Source organism: Lepus europaeus, chromosome 2 (assembly GCF_033115175.1).
Source record: "Lepus europaeus isolate LE1 chromosome 2, mLepTim1.pri, whole genome shotgun sequence".
In the NCBI taxonomy this organism is placed as follows: domain Eukaryota; kingdom Metazoa; phylum Chordata; class Mammalia; order Lagomorpha; family Leporidae; genus Lepus; species Lepus europaeus.
In genome coordinates, this window is record NC_084828.1 from 93,749,644 (window position 1) to 93,768,305 (window position 18,662).

At 50.3% G+C, this 18,662-nt stretch overlaps 1 protein-coding gene across 1 annotated transcript; it reads left to right on the top strand.

Moving 5' to 3' along the window:
- Positions 1 to 1,682: 1,682 nt before the first annotated feature.
- On the top strand, positions 1,683 to 10,796 carry EIF2B5 (eukaryotic translation initiation factor 2B subunit epsilon). The gene is made up of 16 exons (XM_062210499.1): positions 1,683 to 1,953; positions 2,876 to 3,000; positions 4,519 to 4,704; positions 4,796 to 4,973; positions 5,061 to 5,141; positions 5,471 to 5,548; positions 5,799 to 6,111; positions 7,373 to 7,518; positions 7,736 to 7,877; positions 8,002 to 8,103; positions 8,267 to 8,374; positions 8,562 to 8,652; positions 8,921 to 9,044; positions 9,564 to 9,689; positions 10,123 to 10,233; positions 10,377 to 10,796. The coding sequence occupies exons 1-16, from the start codon at positions 1,759 to 1,761 to the stop codon at positions 10,431 to 10,433; spliced, it is 2,163 nt and encodes a 720-aa protein (XP_062066483.1). The 5' UTR covers positions 1,683 to 1,758; the 3' UTR covers positions 10,434 to 10,796.
- The last annotated feature ends 7,866 nt before the right edge of the window (positions 10,797 to 18,662 follow it).

The window sequence follows — 18,662 nt, forward strand, 5'->3', positions numbered from 1 at the left end:
TTCTTCTCTCTAGCCTCCTTCTCTGGCCTCTGCTCTCTTGGCTCATCTCTTCTTCTCGTCTCTCTTCTCTCTCCTCTCTGTCTCTCTCTTACAGTCTCCTCTCTTTTTCTCTGTTCGCCCCTTCTCTCCGGTCTACTGAGTTTTCCCCCAATAAGCCCTTTCCCTTACTCCGGTGTTCAGTGTGTTTTGTGACACTAACATTAATATATAACATTTCCTACAATCGGGCTTACTTTCCCTTCCCTCAAACTTCCCCCTTCTGTGTGCCTGCACAACTCAGTAGTTCTGGCTAAGCACCCACACCTTTTTTTTTTTCCCCCTTTTTCTGCCTATTCATTCGCAGGGCAGTTAAATACCTTCCTTTACCGCATCGGTTCATTTATAAAACACTCACTGAGCTGCCTTTCGCTTCTCCAGGTTAAGCTTTCCTAAAGCAACGGGTGTCCGCCGAGCACCTGCTTTGCCTGGGAGAAGGAAGGAATGACAGAGCCCTCCGTCCCACAAGAGAGCCGCGGGAGCCCAGCCAGGAGCAGGGACCCGCCACGTGGAAACCCGGCCCCGCGAACTCCAACTCCCGACGTGCACCGCGGGCGGCGCAAAGGGCGCCGGGCCTCGCCCCCACGGGGCCGCCCCTCGCGGGCTCGGCGCTCCTCTCAGCCTCGGGCCTCGCCCCCACGGGGCCGCCCCTCGCGGGCTCGGTGCTCCTGTCAGCCGCGGGCCTCGCCCCCACGGGGCCGCCCCTCGCGGGCTCGGCGCTCCTCTCAGCCTCGGGCCTCGCCCCCACGGGGCCGCCCCTCGCGGATCGTCCGCCTCTCAGCCTCGGGCCTCGCCCCCAAGGGGCCGCCCCTCGCGGATCGTCCGCCTCTCAGCCGCGGCGCCTTTCCCCGATACGTGCTGCGCCCCTTCAGCCTCGGGCCTTTTCCTGCTCAGTTTCCCGCTGCTCTAGGGTCCTCCCCCCATCTCCTTTCCGCCCAAGATGCTGCGTAGGCTGATAGGTTCAGAATGAATCCATGAATACATCCTAGACATTGTTGTCCCCACAGGAGCCGGCAGGAGGCGTAGGGAGCCGTGAAGACAGAGCAGGTCGCACTTGCTAGCTGGGTGGACTTCCTTCGAGGTGTTTGTGGAACGAATGAGTGAGAAGTCTTGCAGATAGGTGACGGGTCAACCGAGTTCAGGCTTGCTCCGTGCCTGGCCCACAAACAGCGCTCAGTAGGATTCCCACTCTCCCAACTGTGAGCCCCCGCGGGGGAGGCGATGTCTGACCCACAAACAGCGCTCAGTAGGATTCCCACTCTCCCAACTGTGAGCCCCCGCGGGGGAGGCGATGTCTGACTCGGTCCCGGCGTCCCAAGGCGCCGGGTTCCATTAGGTGACCAGACTGACTGGGGAAGCCTACAATTGTTAACAAGGGCGGAGAAACCAGTGGGCGACTACGGATCCCGAACAGCCCCAGCCCCTTCGCGGCACCCACAAGTCCCATCATGCCGCAAACATCTCGGCTAGTCCACGGCCAAACCGGGGCCTGAGCCAGCTGCAACCCCACCTGCGCCTCCGCTGGCTGCGCCGCGCCTCGCGCCCTCCCGCCTGGGACCTGCAGTGGGACCGGTAAGCGCTCGGGCGGGACGCATGCGCACTCCTCCTCCCTCGCCCCCTCCCTCCCGTCATTCCTGCGCGTTTCAAGTGTGAGGTCCTTTTTGTCCCCTACTGCTTGCGGTGTCTGTTTCCTCGCGGAAGTGGTGACGGCGAGAGACGAAGATGGCGACGACTGTGGTGGCGCCGCCTGGTGCAGTGTCTGATCGGGCCAACAAGCGCGGCGGGGGGCCAGGAGGCGGCGGCGGCGGCGGGGGAGCCCGAGGTGCGGAGGAGGAGCCTCCGCCGCCCCTCCAGGCGGTCCTGGTGGCCGATAGCTTCAACCGCCGTTTCTTCCCCATCTCCAAGGACCAGCCTCGGGTGAGCGTCGCGCACGCGAGCAGCGGGGAGGGTGGCGGGGCTGGAGCAGGTGGAATGCCAGCTCCTTTGGGCTGCCTGGTGAAGCATGCCCTGGAAGGACTTGTGTCCCCCTCTGTTGTCCTAAAATCGGGGGTTACCTGGATCGGAGGAAGACGGAGGCGTTGCCTACAGCCCTGATGACTGCCTGAGTCAGCGAGCGGCTGGTGACTTGGGCGCTCAGAGTGCTGTCCACCGAGGCGGGGGACGCGTGAGGAGACCTCGCCCCGACAAGGCGGAGACCGCACTGCCCTTTAACCTTGCCGAGGAGGGATGCTTAAGTGGAAAGGACCCGTCCGCCTCTCAAAGGGCGGCAATCTGCCTACAAAGGAGCGGCCTAGGTCTTGGGCCGTGTGCTGTTTTTTTTCCCTCCAGGTGCTAATGACAGCCAGTGCCATCTGTCAGAGGCGCATAGACCAGGTTTAGTGGCCGGTTGCCATCATCCCCTGAATTGTCTAGACAGTGGGGAATTGGGCTGAGCTAGTCCTGGGTGTTGCTAGCCCAGTTCAGCGAGAGAACTCCAGTGAGTTTAGAGGGAATTCTCCCTAGCTTCCCCCACACCCCGAGGGCCTGCTGGCTGCTCATTTTGAACACTAGTCCCTGATTCCTACAAAGATATCAAGGAAGGAAATGTTTCGAGAGATGTGACTGATTTCCATTACTATGCTTTGCTAGCAGTGGTCTACTGGGTCTCACGCTAGGCAGCTAGATTCCTTGCAAGGCATGATTCTCACAGACGGAACCTTGTTTTATCTTTGAATTGAAAAGATAAAGCAAACCGTAGTGCCCGGAAACACTGGTAGAGGCATGGAAATTGTTGCAGTGGGGAACCCAGAGGCCATCATGGATTCAAGACCTCCATCTTTCATCATATCCCACCCTCTAGGTCCTCCTGCCTCTGGCCAATGTGGCGCTAATTGACTACACTCTGGAATTCCTGACTGCCACAGGTGTACAGGAGACCTTTGTGTTTTGTTGCTGGAAGGCTGCTCAGATCAAAGAACATTTGCAGTAAGACCCTTCAACACCCCTTTCTGTTTTCACTGTCTTTTTCCAGCATTTTCAGAATGGAAAAGGGAGATGTTGGGGAAGGGGGAATGTGTCTAGTTAGAGCCTATTGTAAGGTCTTGGGGTGTTTTCTTCACTTATCAGGTGAACAGCTGAAGCCTTGTATCTCTCTTAAGGCTCCTACAACAAAGATTTATGTTGTGGCACAGTGTGTTAAGCTGCTACTTGGGACGCCGGCATCCCTTATTGGAATCCCAAGTCCCAGTTACTCGACTTCCAGTGCTACCTCTTGCTAATGCGCCTTGGAGGCAGTAGATGATGGCTCAAAAGTACTTGTGTCTCTGCCACCCAAGTAGGAGACCAGGTTGAAGTTCTGGCTCCTGGCTTTGTCCTGGCCCAGCCATGCTGTTACGGACAATTGGGAAATGAACCAGCAGATGGAAGGTCAATCGATCTCTGTTTCTCTCTCTTTCTCTGTCCCTCTGCCTTTCAAACAAAGAAGTATTTTTTTCCTTAAATCCTGCTTACATAGTGTGGTCCCAGTGGATTTTATTTTTTATTTAATGACTCCAATATGGAAGTTACAAGAATAGCATCTTTGTTTTTCCACTGCATTTCTGAATATTCTGTGTTCTGACCCTCAAGGACAAGAATGGACTCTGTTTCATCTTTTTATTCCCTCTACCTAGCTTAGTGCCAAGCACAAAGTGAGCATTTAATAAATGTTTGTTAAGATCTTAATGAAAAGAGTGAGTCTCAGGGCTTATGGAACTTTAGGAAATAAAGATAGGACATTAGAGAGGCTGGTGCTGTGCTGTGACAGAGCAAGTTAAGCTGCCGTCTACAGCACCAGCATCCCATATGGGCACCAATTCAAGACCAGGCTGCTTCGCTTCCAATCCACTCCCTGCTAGTGGACCTGTGAAAGCAAGAGAAGATGGCCCAAGGTCTTGGGCCCCTGCACCCGCATGGGAAACTGAATGAAGCTCCTGGCTCCTGGCTTTGGCCTGGCCCAGCCCTAGCTATTATGGCCATTTGGGGAGCGAACTAGTGGATGGAAGAGCTCTCTCTCTCTCTCTCTCCCCCTTCTCTGTAACTCCGCCTTTCAAATAAATAAATTAACTTTTATAAAAAGGATATTAGCACAGTCTTCAGACACTTTCTAAATTTGATGTGGACTTTAGAAAGGAAAGATGACATGAAAAGTGTATTTACGGGCTACTTTGTATACCGTAGGTTTCAGCAGGATTTCGAGTTTTAAGTGCATGTCTGGGGACAGGATTCAGGATATAGAGAGGAAATAATCATGTTCCTCTAACCCGTAAAACAAGACTGGTGACACAGGATGCTAAAAGTGTTAATTATAGTTCATAAGTCCTTTTGAAGTTGAGGACGCTGGCAGGAACCCAGAAAAGCCATACAGAAGGAGTGTGGATGCCACATGAGGTTGAAAAATTGGGGGTGGTGCACATAATCTTTATGTCTGATTGACTCATTGCCCTTACCACCCTCTTGCCATAGGAAATCCAAGTGGTGCCGCCCGACATCCCTCAACGTGGTTCGGATAATTACATCAGAGCTCTACCGATCGCTGGGAGATGTCCTCCGTGACGTTGACGCCAAAGCCCTAGTGCGCTCTGACTTCCTCCTGGTGTACGGAGACGTCATCTCCAACATCAATGTCACCAGGGCCCTCGAGGAACATAGGTCAGGGTGGGAGCGTGGCGGGGACAGGGTTGGGGAGCAGCAGAGCCTGAGGACTGCTTTTTTGCAGCTCTCTCCCTCCTGTCCTTTATAGGTTAAGGCGGAAGCTAGAAAAAAATGTATCCGTGATGACAATGATCTTCAAAGAATCATCCCCCAGCCACCCAACTCGTTGCCACGAGGACAATGTGGTAGTGGCTGTGGATAGTGCCACAAACCGGATTCTCCACTTCCAGAAGACCCAGGGCCTCCGACGTTTCTCTTTTCCTCTGGTGTGTAGCAGCCTAGGGTCTTTGAGGTAGGGAAGGGATGGGTCCAGTAAAGAACCCGGTTAAAGTGCTTGGAATTTCTTCCCACAGAGCCTGTTCCAAGGCAGTGGTGCTGGCGTGGAGATTCGGTATGACTTACTGGATTGTCATATCAGCATCTGCTCCCCGCAGGTGAGCGCCCCAGCACCGCATATTCACAGCGGGACCCTGAGGGTCTACTATCGCCTGCTTAGAAGGCCAAGGGGAGCACATAAATAAATTTCTAAAAGGCCAAGGAATATTTCTTCCCTCTCTTTTCTTAATATTTCTTCCCTCTCTGTTCTAAAGCAAAGATGTGTTGTCATCTTCTCCCTGTTAACCTATTGGGACCCTCTGTGGGATGCTGATTTAGTCTAGCTCTCTTTGGTGTGTTAAGTCTCTGGCTGCTTATCTTTGCTTCCAGGGAATCATTGCACAATAGTCCACCCCTACATCTCCTCTCCCCACCCCACCCTCCCCAGGTGGCTCAGCTCTTCACAGACAACTTTGACTACCAGACTCGAGATGACTTTGTGCGAGGCCTGTTAGTGAACGAGGAGGTGAGAAAAGGCTTCCAAGGCTTCTTAGGAAAGTAGGAGACGTCTCCAATTTTATCTTGTGCTGTTACTTGTAGTCCCAGTCTGTTTTACTGAGACTCGGGAGTGGGAGAAAGAGCTAAAGGAGAGGGGAACTCTGTTTGGCTGTGACAGTGAGAGCTGGCAGAAGGGAACTTAGAGGGTAGAAAGGTACGTTGGAGGCATTCTTCCTGTCTTGCTGGCTTGGCTAACCACCTTCTCCTTCCCTCATCAGATCCTAGGGAACCAGATCCACATGCATGTAACAGCTAGGGAATACGGAGCCCGCGTCTCCAACCTGCACATGTACTCTGCTGTCTGTGCTGATGTCATCCGCCGATGGGTCTACCCTCTCACCCCAGAGGCAAACTTCACTGACAGCACCGCTCAGAGCTGCACTCATTCCCGGCACAACATCTACCGAGGGCCTGAGGTCAGCTTGGGCCATGGCAGCATCCTGGAGGAGAATGTACTCCTGGGCTCTGGCACTGTCATTGGCAGCAACTGCTCTATCACCAACAGTGTCATTGGTCCTGGCTGCTGCATTGGTAAGCACAGGTGGGAAGCAAGCCAGCCATCCTAGGAGCAGGAACCGGGGACCCTGTGTCTCTGGATACAAAGATAGAGGTGTGAGGGCTAGTCCCTGGGAATAAGGAACCAGAGTGGCTACCCTAAGAAAGGAGGGAATAGGGGCTTGAAAGTAGTAATAACCTAATTTGTGGCCTGTGTACTGGGTGACTCTTCACATTCCAGGGTACCCTATATTCAGATTCAGGACCAGGTAGATAATTAGCATGCAGTAATAACATCTGTCTAACTGCATTACAGTTTACAAAGGGCTTTTACATATGTTATTTTGTTTAATCCTTACAAAAACCTTGCAAGGTAGTTATTATTTATCTCTCATTTACAAACAGGCTCAAAGAGGTTGTCTTGCTGGTCATAGGTAATAAGAATCAGTGCTGGGACTTGAATCTGGGTCCAGTGTTCTTTATTCTTCCATATCTGACTCGTTAGCCTCTTGGCAACTCACTTTGGTTGTGGGAATGTGATGCTCCTAATGGTACTGCCCCTTTAAAAGATCAACAATAAGATTAAAATTCTAAAATATACAAGAAGAGGCCGAATAATTTGACTTGATTTTTTTAGACATGGATATTATTGTAATAAGGTTCTTTTTTTTTTTTTTTAAGATTTATTTATTTATTTGAAAGAGTTACACACAGAGAGAAGGGGAGGCAGAGAGAGAGAGAGAGAGAGGCTTTCCATCCACTGGTTCACTCTCCAATTGGCTGCAACAGCCAGAGCTGCGCCGATCAGGAGCCAGAAGCTTCTTCCGGGTCTCCCATGTGGGTGCAGGGACCCAAGGACTTGGGCCATCCTCCACTGCTTTCCCAAGTCATAGCAGAGAGCTGGATTGCAAGTGGAGCAGCCAGGACTCTAACCGGCGCCCATTTGGGATGCCGGCACTGCAGGCGGTGGCTTTGCCTGCTATGCCACAGTGCCGGCCCCTGTAATAAGGTTTTTGAATTGAGGAGGTTTCCAGAAACTTTACAGGTTCTCAGTTCTTAGGTCTCTATATTGTTTCTAGTAGTTGTCCACTGTGGGGAGGATGGACCAGCTGAGCAGTGTTCTACTCTCAGGCCTGGGCCTGGAGGGCGAGGGGGCATTTCTGGTAAACAAGGAGGGAGAGGAGGGTATCGGAGCTAGAGGGGGTTTGCTGGGATCAGGCAGCCCTGTCTTCCCCGAAGGGCTCTGGTCTGGTTTTGGGATCCTGAGTGACCAGGAGTCCTTCCCATCCTGAGCCAGGTGATAACGTGGTGCTGGACCGGGCCTACCTGTGGAAAGGTGTTCAAGTGGCTTCTGGGGCACAGATCCATCAGTCTCTGCTCTGTGACCATGCTGAGGTCAAGGAAGAAGTGACACTGAAGCCACACTGTGTCCTCACTTCCCAGGTGAGATCTGTCCCCTGCTCCATGTAGGCCCTGAATTGATTGGTAGTCACATTGACCCAGAAGGGGCCTTATTTCCACCCACAGTCCAACCAGAACTCAGAGTCCAAATCCAGTGGTTTCATTGGCTTAATAAAGAAAAGTTGCTTTCATTGTCAGGATGTATCTTTCCTCCATGCACTGTGGGGTCGGTGCCACCTACTACTTTTTTCTCCCCCAGGTGGTAGTGGGCCCCAACATCACGCTGCCTGAGGGCTCGGTCATCTCTTTGCACCCTCCAGATGCAGAGGAAGATGAGGATGATGGCCAGTTCAGTGATGATTCTGGGGTCAACCAAGCAAAGGAGAAAGCGAAGCTGAAAGGTGTGAGGCTCAACAGGTGTGGGGCGTCTGTGTGTCTCTCTGCCCCATAGGAAAACCAGTGATCCCGCCTGGGGGGGTGCTGCTGCTTCCCATGGGCCTTCTCTAAAGGGCGGCATGCTTCCAGGTTACAATCCAGCGGAAGTAGGAGTTGCAGGCAAAGGCTACCTCTGGAAAGCTGCCGACAGGAACACGGAGGAAGAGGAAGAACTACGGCAGAGTCTGTGGGGTGAGCTCGGCCTCATGCCTGTCTTCCTCCTCTGCTCAGTCGGAATAATGGAAAGGATAATGAATACCTCGGGCCCGGATCACTTGTTGGCTGCTTTCCTCACACACAGCAGATAAGTCGCTTTCCTTATTTTTCTGATTTCTCATCCTTTCTGCATTTTCAGGACTCACGATCAATGAGGAAGAGGAGAGTGAGACTGAAAGTGAGCGAAGCATGGATTCTGAGGAGCTGGACAGCCGAGCAGGCTCCCCCCAGTTGGATGACATCAAAGGTAAGTGGCCAGGGCAGCCGTGTCCCGGACAAAGGAAGAAAGCCTCCAGGTTATGGTTTGCCTGGACCCACTAGGCAAACGCATGTGTTCCTCCCTGAAAAGGTTTCTTGTGGAGTCAGGGCCATATAACTTAGAGCGTTTCTGAAGTGATGTTGGCCTGTGAACTTACTCTTGCTTTCATTTTCAGTGTTCCAGAATGAAGTCCTGGGAACACTACAGCGGGGCAAAGAAGAGAGCATTTCTTGTGACAATCTCATCCTGGAGATCAACTCTCTCAAGTAAGAGGACCGCCTCCGTGTTCTCTCCTCACTGGGGTAACTCAGGCAGGTAGAGGTTCTTTCCTAAGTGTTCTCTTGCCCAGATAGGAACCTTTTTCTTCAAGAACCCAATAGAGCAGGAAGAGCTTTAGGTTCCAGCCTCCGCAGACTTTCTCCCTCCATGTTGTTCCCTCTGACTTCCTCTCCTTGGTATTCTGTCAAAGTCCTAGTCCTACGGCATGCTGACAGGGCCAGTGAAGGCCCTGGTGTCACCCCAGTCTCCCCACAGGTATGCCTACAACATAAGCCTAAAGGAGGTGATGCAGGTACTGAGCCACGTGGTCCTGGAGTTCCCACTGCAACAAATGGATTCCCCGCTGGAAGCAAACCGCTACTGTGCCCTGCTGCTTCCTGTGAGCAAAGACCGGGACTGGGGACAAGGGATTGGGTGGTGATGGACACATGTATTTGCCATGCTTGACTTCACAGGAAATCAGGTTATTTGCTGCATTTACCTCCTTTCCCTTTGCCTCTGGAAGCTGATTGGGATCAATACTGAGTAGCCTTTGAGACTACAGGATTCAGTCCATGCTAGGCTCTCAAGGGTATACTCAGGATAGACCTGGACTTTCAGACCCTATGAAAATGATTTGACCCTGAATGAGATCAACCTCGAGGCGGGGACTAGGTATTTTGAGGAAGCCTACAGTGTCTGACCCCCTTTTACCTTTCCTGGGGAACCATTTTTTTCCCCACCCCTGACTGCCAGTAACTTCTAAGTCCTTCCGCCATGATTCCTCAGACCTGTATCGTTTCACTCTTGTCCTCCCATATCATGAAAGGCTCATGTTATCAGTGTTGATTTTCCTTGATGTTCCGATACAGGTAATGCCCAGGAATGTATTCCAACTTCATTCTCCTTTCTTCCATAGTTGCTCAAGGCCTGGAGCCCTGTTTTTAGGAACTACATAAAGCGTGCAGCCGACCATTTGGAAGCATTGGCAGCCATTGAGGAGTTCTTCCTGGAGCATGAAGCTCTTGGTACTTGCATAGCCAAGGTGAATACCACCTCGAGCCCCATGCTCCTGCACTGACTTTGAAACAGGCCTTGGAGACCCCCATGGACACACAAAACAGAGACTCACATGAACCCAGTCAGGAGTTTGGTGGATAGCACCATCCACCCCCAGTGTCATGCTTATTACTGGAAGAGTACAGCTTGGAGTGGTAAGGCTTAGGAGGACAGACATTTGGGATTGGCCTGGGAATGTGCAAAACACTCCCCAGCATTAGTTCCAGAAGTTATACCTGCTCTACTACCAAAGTAAATAGCTCACTGTTGTCTATTTTGGAGGAGGCTGCTTGGTATGGAGAAGGAAGCTGAGGCCTGGTGGTCAGGTGCTAAGGTCCTGCCTCCTCTTCCTCTGTTATCCATTATATCTTGCTTGCCTCTGCAAGGCCCCTGAGATCCCCTTTACTGGCCTTCTGCAGGTACTGATGGGTTTCTACCAGCTAGAGATCCTGGCTGAGGAGACGATCCTGAGCTGGTTCAGCCAAAGGGAAGTAACGGACAAGGGCCGGCAACTGCGCAAGAACCAGCAGGTGAGGAAGGCCATCCTGTTTCCTAGTCTTTGACCCTAGTTTCCAGGGTGGCTGGAGTCTAGTCAGAGCCGTTTATGTGCCATGGGGATTAAATAGGAGGGTAATGTGCCTCCCCAGTAGCTGAGCCCTGCATCTCCTTACAGCTGCAGAGGTTCATCCAGTGGCTAAAAGAGGCAGAGGAGGAGTCATCTGGAAGATGACTGAAGTCACATGCTGCCCGCGTCCTGGGGCTCTGAGTCATTGTCCTCCTGGTTCCTGGGCCAGGGACAAGTGCGGAGCTGGTTGTGGAAGGATGAGTGACCACCGTCCTGTGACCCAAGGAGCAGAGGCCGGAACTACAGTATTCACACCGCCAGCAACCATGTGCCTCCCGTCCCAACTGGGGCGCTGGGATGAGAGAAGTCGGACTAGAACAAAGCATCTGCTAGGGAGGAGCTGGGCAGGCCTGCGGTTGGAGGAGGGCCAGAGGAACCTGTGTGCTCAGCTCTCCCTCAGGGAACAGCAGAGAGCAGCTGGCCTCTCTGCTGCTTGTATTTGTTAATATTAAAAAAGAGAGAAGTGTATGATTTCTCTGCAGCTCTGACTTACCAGCCATTGGCGTCCGGATCCTGGGACTCCCGAACACCTGAAGGAGAGGGACGGGGAGCTGTTCTCGCCACTAGGGGGCACTGTAGTGCCTCGCCACTTAACCACCCGTCGCCATGACTCACAGATGGTGTAGAACCTCGATTCTTTCCCAGCATTTGTGATCCATTTGTGGTCCTGAGCCTATTTCCACAGGGGGCCCTGGTCTAAACTCTTCTGCCAGAGGGTGACAATGTCTAGCAGATGGAAACGGCCATTACCACTAGTCCTGTCAAGGAGGCCGGGGTGGCTCTTCATCTTAAAGATACAGAAATCTGCTCAAGGTCCATACTCAAAAAAAAAAAAATATATATATATATATATATATATGTGTGTGTGTGTATATATATATATATATATATATATATGAAAGGCAGAGATCCAGAGAGAAGGAGAGAGAGAGATCTTCCATCTGGTGGTTCACTCCCCAAATGGCCACACAACGGCCAGGGCTGGGTCAGGCTGAAGCCAGGAGCCAGGATCTTCTCCCAGGTCTCCCATGTGGGTGCACTGACCCAAGCCCTTGGGCCAATCCTCTACTGCTTTTCCAGGCACATTAACAGGGAGCTGGATCAGAAGTGGAGCAGCCAGGGCTCAAGCCAGCACCCATATGGGATGGCTTAGCCTGTGCCACAGCGCTGGCCCCTTGCATAACCCTTAAAGAGGAAAGCTAGGGACTTAACCCTCAGAATCCAGAACTTTCTCAAAGAGGCAAATACAACCCAAAGTCAGTAATGGAACCCTGAGAACACAGGAGATCCTGTGAAATGTTTTAAATATAGAGCGAGTGGCTACTGTTTGATGGGCATTTTGCTATTTGCTAAATACTTGTCATGTGTTATTCCATTTAACCCTCATATCAGCCTATGAAATTAAGTGATAAGCTTCATTTCTAGATGAAGTGCCTGCAGCTCAGAGAAGTCTCAAGACTGGTAATGGACAGAAGCGGGAGCTGATGCTAAAGTCAGGCTCTACCGTCTGTTACTTGCTCAACCACGAAACAAGCCCTTCCCTCTTATCTTTTGAACTCTGTTACCTCATGTTGACACTTAAACTGCCAGTTGTCTCTGTGTAACAGGTGGCTGACACAGAGGAACATCAATAGTTAAAGCGGTTGCCTTCATTTCGGCTGTGTGGGAAGGAGTGAGCTGAAGCGTTGAGCTGAGCACACTGAACTCCATGTGGGCATGTGAAGCGTTACTGAGGATTTATTTCTAAAGAAGGGAGAACATGCTGGCCAGGGTTTGGCATCATTTAGTGTCCCTTGTTCAGTAAATCTGTTTTGATCTGAGTCGAGTGCCTGGAGAAGACATGAAGGTTATGGCCTGGACCTAATGGGGCAGTTAAATCCAAGTAACTGTAAACATCTCTGGCCTGTACCAGATGGGTGGCAGGGGTCACAGTGACCTCTGCAGCTTTTCAGGAAAGAGATCTGCTTCCGGTGGGTGATTAGGGAAGACTGCCACGTGTGATGCTGGAGTGTCCTGAGAGATAGGAAAGGTTACAAGGGCACATCCACAGCAAAGCAAAGTGTTTTCCAGTTAAGTACATCAGCTTTCTCGCTTGCTCCAAAAATCCCATTACAATAATAGAAAAGGAATTATTTTTTTTTTTAAGATTTGTTTATTTATTTGAAAAGCAGAATTAGAGGACAGAAAGAGAGGTCTTCCATCTATTGGTTTACTCCCCAAATAGCCATATAGCCAAGGCTGGCCAGGCTGAAGCCAGGAGCCAGGAGCTTCTTCCGGTCTCCCCATGTGGGTGGTAGGGGCCAAGGATTTGGGCCATCGTCCACTGCTTTCCCAGGCACATCACTAGGAGCTGAATTGAAGTGGAGCAGCTGGACTTGAACCAATGCCTATATGGGAGTCAACACTACAGGCAAGCAGCTTAACTAACTGTGCCACAGCATTGGCCCCAAGGAACGACTTTCCTAAAAAAGCACTTGACTGGATAAGGAAAGAGAAGTGACAATGGATGAGAGACATTATTTTGGGAAGTGAAAAATAGTGACCCAGGCACTAAAGCTGTGGAGTAGCAGATTAAGCCACAGCCTGCAATGCCACATCCATGTGGGTGCTGGTTCAAGTTCTAGCTGCTCCACTTCAATCCAGCTCCCAGCCCCTGCTGATGTGCCTGGGAAAGCAGCGGAGGATGGCCCAAGTGCTTGGGCCCCTGCACCCATGTGGGAGACCCAGAAAAAACTCCTGGCTCCTGGGTTTGGCCTGGCCTAATCCCAGCTATTGTGGGTATTTGGGGAGTGAACCAAGAAGTGGAAGATTCTCTCTCTCTCTCTCTCTCCCATCTTTCCTTCTTTCTCTCTCTCTCTCTTTTTTTTTTTTTTTTCTAAACCAGGCAGAGTTAGACAGTGAGAGAGAAACAGAGAGAAAGTTATAGCCAGTGAGAGAGACAGAGAGAAAGGTCTTCCTTCCGTTGGTTCACCTTTCAATGGCCGCTGCGGCCGGCGCATTGTGCTGATCCAAAGCCAGGAGCCAGGTGCTTCCTCCTGGTCTCCCATGTGGTGCAGGGCCCAAGCACCTGGGCCATCCTCCTCTGCCCTCCTGGGCCACAGCAGAGAGCTGGATTGGAAGAGGAGCAACCGGGACTAGAACTCGGGGTGTGGCGCCAGCCTCCTCTCTTTTTATAAGTCTGCCTTTCAAATAAATATTTAAACTAAAAAGAAAAAGTAAAAAAACTGACTTAGCAGAGTAAGGTGGGCTCTGTCTGCCAGGATGGTTATTAACAGAAGTTGGTGTACCCTTTGGCAACCTAGAGAAGGCTCTGAACCTCACAGGAGGGTAAGGAGAGGGAGGGGATGGTGGGGGTTTCAAAGGTTTGTAGAAGAACTTGGCCTCTAAGGTCCCCTCCAGATCTGACCCAGCTAAGTGATTACTGCTGTTCTCCCCTGCAAGAGACGGGAGCTTCAGGCTCTTAGGAAATACTTAGGGTTTTCTAAACCCAAATGTCATAAGTTTCCACACTGACAACTCCCCCTCCCCAGTCGCTGGCATACTGAATGGAAAAGCCCATGAAATTTCAGAACGTCGGGGGAGAATTTAAATACCAGAGCTTCTGGCCTCAGCAGCTGCCATGGTGGGATTGGGGATGAGGGATTACATAAAAAGTAAGGAATTAAGTGAAAGCACGTGAGTGGTGAGACGCTGAACCTCAGCACACACTAACTTACACCTTTCAGGCAAAAACAAGCTGAACCTCTGCAGGAAAAAAAAGGCCTATGAATGCAAACAGTTTGGTTTTCTTGACAAAACTTTCTTCCACTTACTACCCTATGGCAAAGCCTATTAATAAACCTTGTACATAGCTTCCAATCAGCTTTTTAGTGTCTTACTCTTAAATGTGAATAGACAGGTCGGCGCCACGGCTCACTAGGCTAATCCTCCGCCTGCAGTGCCGGCACCCCGGGAACTAGTCCCGGTTGGGGCGCCAGATTCTGTCCCGGTTGTTCCACTTCCAGTCCAGCTCTCTGCTGTGGCCTGGGAAGGCAGTGGAGGATGGCCCAGTTGCTTGGGCCCTGCACCCGCATGGGAGACCGGGAGGAAGCACCTGGCTTCTAGCTTCGGATTGGCACAGCGTGCCGGCCACAACACACCAGCCATAGCGGCCCACTTGGGGGATGAATCAACGGAAAAAGGAAGACCTTTCTCTCTGTCTCTCTCTCTCTCACTGTCTAACTCTGCCTGTAAAAAAAAAAAAAAAAAAAGTGAATAGATGGGCCGGTGCTGTGACATAGCAGGTAAGCAGCCTCCTGCAGTCCAAGCATCCCATATGGGCACTAGTTCAAGTCCTGGCTGCTCCACTTCAGATCCAGCTCTCTGCTATGGCCTGGAAAAGCAATAAAAGATGGCCAAAGTCCTTGGGTCCCAGCACCCATGTGGGAGACCTGGAAGAAGCTCTTGGCAGCTGGTTTCAGATTGGCCCAGCTCCAGCCCCCAACTGTTGTGGCCGTTTGGGGAATGAACCAGTGGATGGAAGGTTTTCTCTTCTAACTCCTCCTTTCAAGTAAGTAAATAAATCCTTAAAAAAAAAAAAAAACCTAGAACTGAGGGACAGAGAAAAAGATGGCTAGTATGGTTATCTTTTAGAATTGTACCTATGAAATACATGAAATCTGTTCACTTTATATTAACAAAAAGTTTAAGATTTATTTATTTATTGGAAAGACAGAGTTACAGAGAGGCAGAGAGAGAGAGAGGTCTTCCATCCGTTGGTTCACTCCCCAACTGGCTGCAATGGCCGGAGCTGCGACGATCCGAAGCCAGGAGACAGGTGCTTCTTCCGAGTCTCCCACGTGGGTGCAGGGGCCCAAGGAGTTGGGCCATCTTTTACTGCTTTCTCAGGCCATAGCAGAGATCTGGATCGGAAGTAGAGCAGCTGGGACTCGAATCGGCGCCCATATGGGATGCTGGAACTGCATGCAGGTGACTCTATGCGCTACGCCACAGCGCCGGCCCCATTAATAAAAATTTAGAAAGAAAAACCAAAACTCAGGGGGTCAAACGTTGTGTACTGGATCAAGCCACAGCTTGCAATGCCTGCATCCCATATCAGAGGTGCTAGTTGGAGTCCTGGCTCCTCTGCTTCCAGTCCAGCCTCCTGGATTGGAATGACCTGGGAAGCAGTGGATGATAGCTCAACTACTTGAGGCCATGTCACCCATGTGGAAGATCGGCATGAATTTTCTGGCTTCACCTGACCCATCCCCAACTTGAAGCCATTTGGGGAAGGAAACCAGCAGATGGAGGATCTCGCACTCTCTCTCTTATTCTCCTCTTTCTCTGTTACTCTGCTTTTCAAATAAATCTTTGAAAATTCAAAAGAGGGAAAATACTGTATATAAGTGCCACAAAAAAAATTGAGGGCCAGCAATTTGGAAGACCAAGTAAAGCCATCACTTGGAATGCCAGCATCCCACATGGGCACCAGTTCATGTCCCAGCTGCTCCATTTCTGATCCAGCTCCATGCTATTGGCCTGGGGAAAACAATGGAAGATGGTCCAAATGTATGGGCCACCCAGCTCAGGCTCCCTGGCTCCTGGCTTTGGCCTGACTTAGCCTGGCCATTACAGCCATCTGAGAAGTGAACCAGCAGAGAGATGATATCTGCTTTCCTCATCCCCGCCCCCTTCCTCTCTTTGCAACTCTGACTTTCCAATAACATAAAATAAATCTTAAAAAAAAAAGAGAGAGAGAAAAGAACAGGCTGCCACTGTGGCATAGACTCCTGGCTGCTCCACTTCTGAACCAGCTCTCTGCTATGGCCTGGGAAAGCAGTAGAAGATGGCCCAACTGCTTGGGCCCCTGCACCCACGTGAGAGACCCAAAAAAAGCTCCTGGCTCCAGGCTTCAGATCAGCCCCAGCTCTGACCATTGTGGTCATTTGGGGAGTGAAACTGCAGATGGAAGACCTCTCTCTCTCTAGCTCTACCTTTCTCTGTAAAATAGATAAAATAAATCTTAAAAAGAAAAAAAAACTGAAGAACTGGCAGACAAGAAAGTGTTCTCAGAACTTTAAATGAATTGCTTCCTTCTGTTGACGTGTAGCAGGCTAGAGAACCAAATACAGATGATTCTTTGCGTTTCTAGCTTATGTACTCCCTGAATTTTGAATCATGACTAGTTTATATGTCAAGTAAATATATAATTTAAGACAAGTATATGGAATGAATAGGGACAACAAATATATTGCAAAGATAAATGATTGAGAGGTTGGCAATAATGTTAAAATTTACCCAAAGGGGACAGCGCAGTGGTTAAAGACCTGGCTGAAGTGCCAGCATCCCATATGGAAGCTGGTTCTAGTCCCGGCTGCTCTTCTTCCGATCCCAGCTCTCTGCTGTGGCCTGGGATAGTAGTAGAAGATGACCCAAGTCCTTGGGGCCCCTGCACCCACATGAGAGACCCGGAAGAAGCTCCTGGCTCCTGGCTTCAGATCAGCACAGCTCCGGCCATTGTGGCCATCTGGGGAGTGAACCAGCAGATGGAACACCTCTCTCTCTGTCTCTACCTCTCTCTGTAACTCTGTCTTTCAAATAAATAAAATAAATATTTTTTTAAAAAATCTTACCCAAAAAGGTGAAGTCACTTTTCTTAGAAAAGGAAACGAATGATAAATGAGGCAAATGATAACAAAATGATGGAACAATCCAGAAGGCCCAACATCTGAAAGGAGTTGCACAAAGAGAAAAAGAAAAATTTTTCCATTTTTAAAATATTTATTTTATCATTTATGTTAGAATTAGGAGAGGGAGAGAGAGTGAGAGGGAAAGAGTGCCCTTCCACCTGCTGGCTCACTTCCCAAATGGCCACAATGGCCATGGCTGGGCCAGACGGAAGCCAGAGCTTCTTCTAGGTCTCCCATGTGGGTTCAGAAGCCTAAGCACCTGGACCATCCTCTGCTGCTTTCCCCAGGCACATCAGCAGGGAGCTTAGAGCAGCCAGGACTCAAACTGCCACCCATATGGGATGCTGGCACTGCAGATGGCAACTTAACCCAATGCACCATAGCACTAACCCAAGACATGCTTTTCTAAAACAAGAGAATAAAGTATCCAGGTATCAGGGATCTAACAGTCAGGAGAGGTAAAGAGAATTCTGGTGATGCTTAGAAGAACCAGGATGACAGCTGTGTATGGATGGAGATGGCCTGCAGTAAACAAAGTGCAAAAGAATAGAAGATTCCAGAGGGAAATGTGATGATGGGTTCTCTGATAGATTCGATTGAACAGTATGTGAATTGAGAAACAATTAAATTATATGGGAAGGACAAATGATGGGTGCCATATGTTAAAAAAAAAAAAAAAACATGAAAAAGTAAAGCAATATTTAATGCCGGGAGAGACAAAAAGTTGGAAAGATAATCACGGCTCAAGAGGGCTCAGGAGTGAGCGTTTACTCATAGTCAAAATAACACCAGTACTGCCGGCGCCGTGGCTCAACAGGCTAATCCTCCGCCTTGCGGCGCCGGCACACCGGGTTCTAGTCCCGGTCGGGGCACCGATCCTGTCCCGGTTGCCCCTCTTCCAGGCCAGCTCTCTGCTGTGGCCAGGGAGTGCAGTGGAGGATAGCCCAAGTGTTTGGGCTCTGCACCCCATGGGAGACCAGGAGAAGCACCTGGCTCCTGCCATCGGAACAGCGCGGTGCGCCGGCCGCAGTGCGCTACCAGCGGCGGCCATTGGAGGGTGAACCAACGGCAAAAGGAAGACCTTTCTCTCTGTCTCTCTCTCTCTCACTGTCCACTCTGCCTGTCAAAAAAAATAAAAATAAAAAAAAAAAATAACACCAGTACTAAGTACTATATTGATTTGCTCCTTTAGGGGACTAGAGAGGGAAGAGAAATTATCATCAATCAGAATTGGAAATCAATAAGCCATGTCTGGAAGTTATGATGCAAGAAATAGTATAGGGGCTGGTGTCCTGGCGTGGTGGGTTAAGCTACCACCTGCAATGCTGACATCTCATATACCCATATACACCAGTTTGAGTTATGACTGCTCCACTTCCAATCCAGCGTCCTGCTAATGTGCCTGGGAAAGCAGCGGAAAATGGACTGAGTTTTTAGGCCCCTGCCACTCATGTGGAAGACGTTGATGAAGCTCCTGGTTCCTGGCTTTGGCCTGGCTAGCCCTGGCTGTTGTGGCCATTTGGGGAGTGACTCAGCACATGGAAGATCTCTCTATTTCTGCCTCTCTCTCTTTGTAACTCTGTCTTTCAATAAATAAACAAATCTTAAACAAGTAAACAAATCTTAAAACAAAAACAAAAAAAACAAAGAAAGAAAAGAGGGG

Bases quoted from the DNA above. Each gene is read 5' to 3' on its own strand.
- EIF2B5 (XM_062210499.1), top strand. From the start codon at position 1,759: ATGGCGACGACTGTGGTGGCGCCGCCTGGTGCAGTGTCTGATCGGGCC. The intron at 1,954-2,875 runs GTGAGCGTCGCG...CCCACCCTCTAG, and splicing joins TCTCCAAGGACCAGCCTCGG to GTCCTCCTGCCTCTGGCCAA. The intron at 5,549-5,798 runs GTGAGAAAAGGC...TTCCCTCATCAG, and splicing joins GCCTGTTAGTGAACGAGGAG to ATCCTAGGGAACCAGATCCA.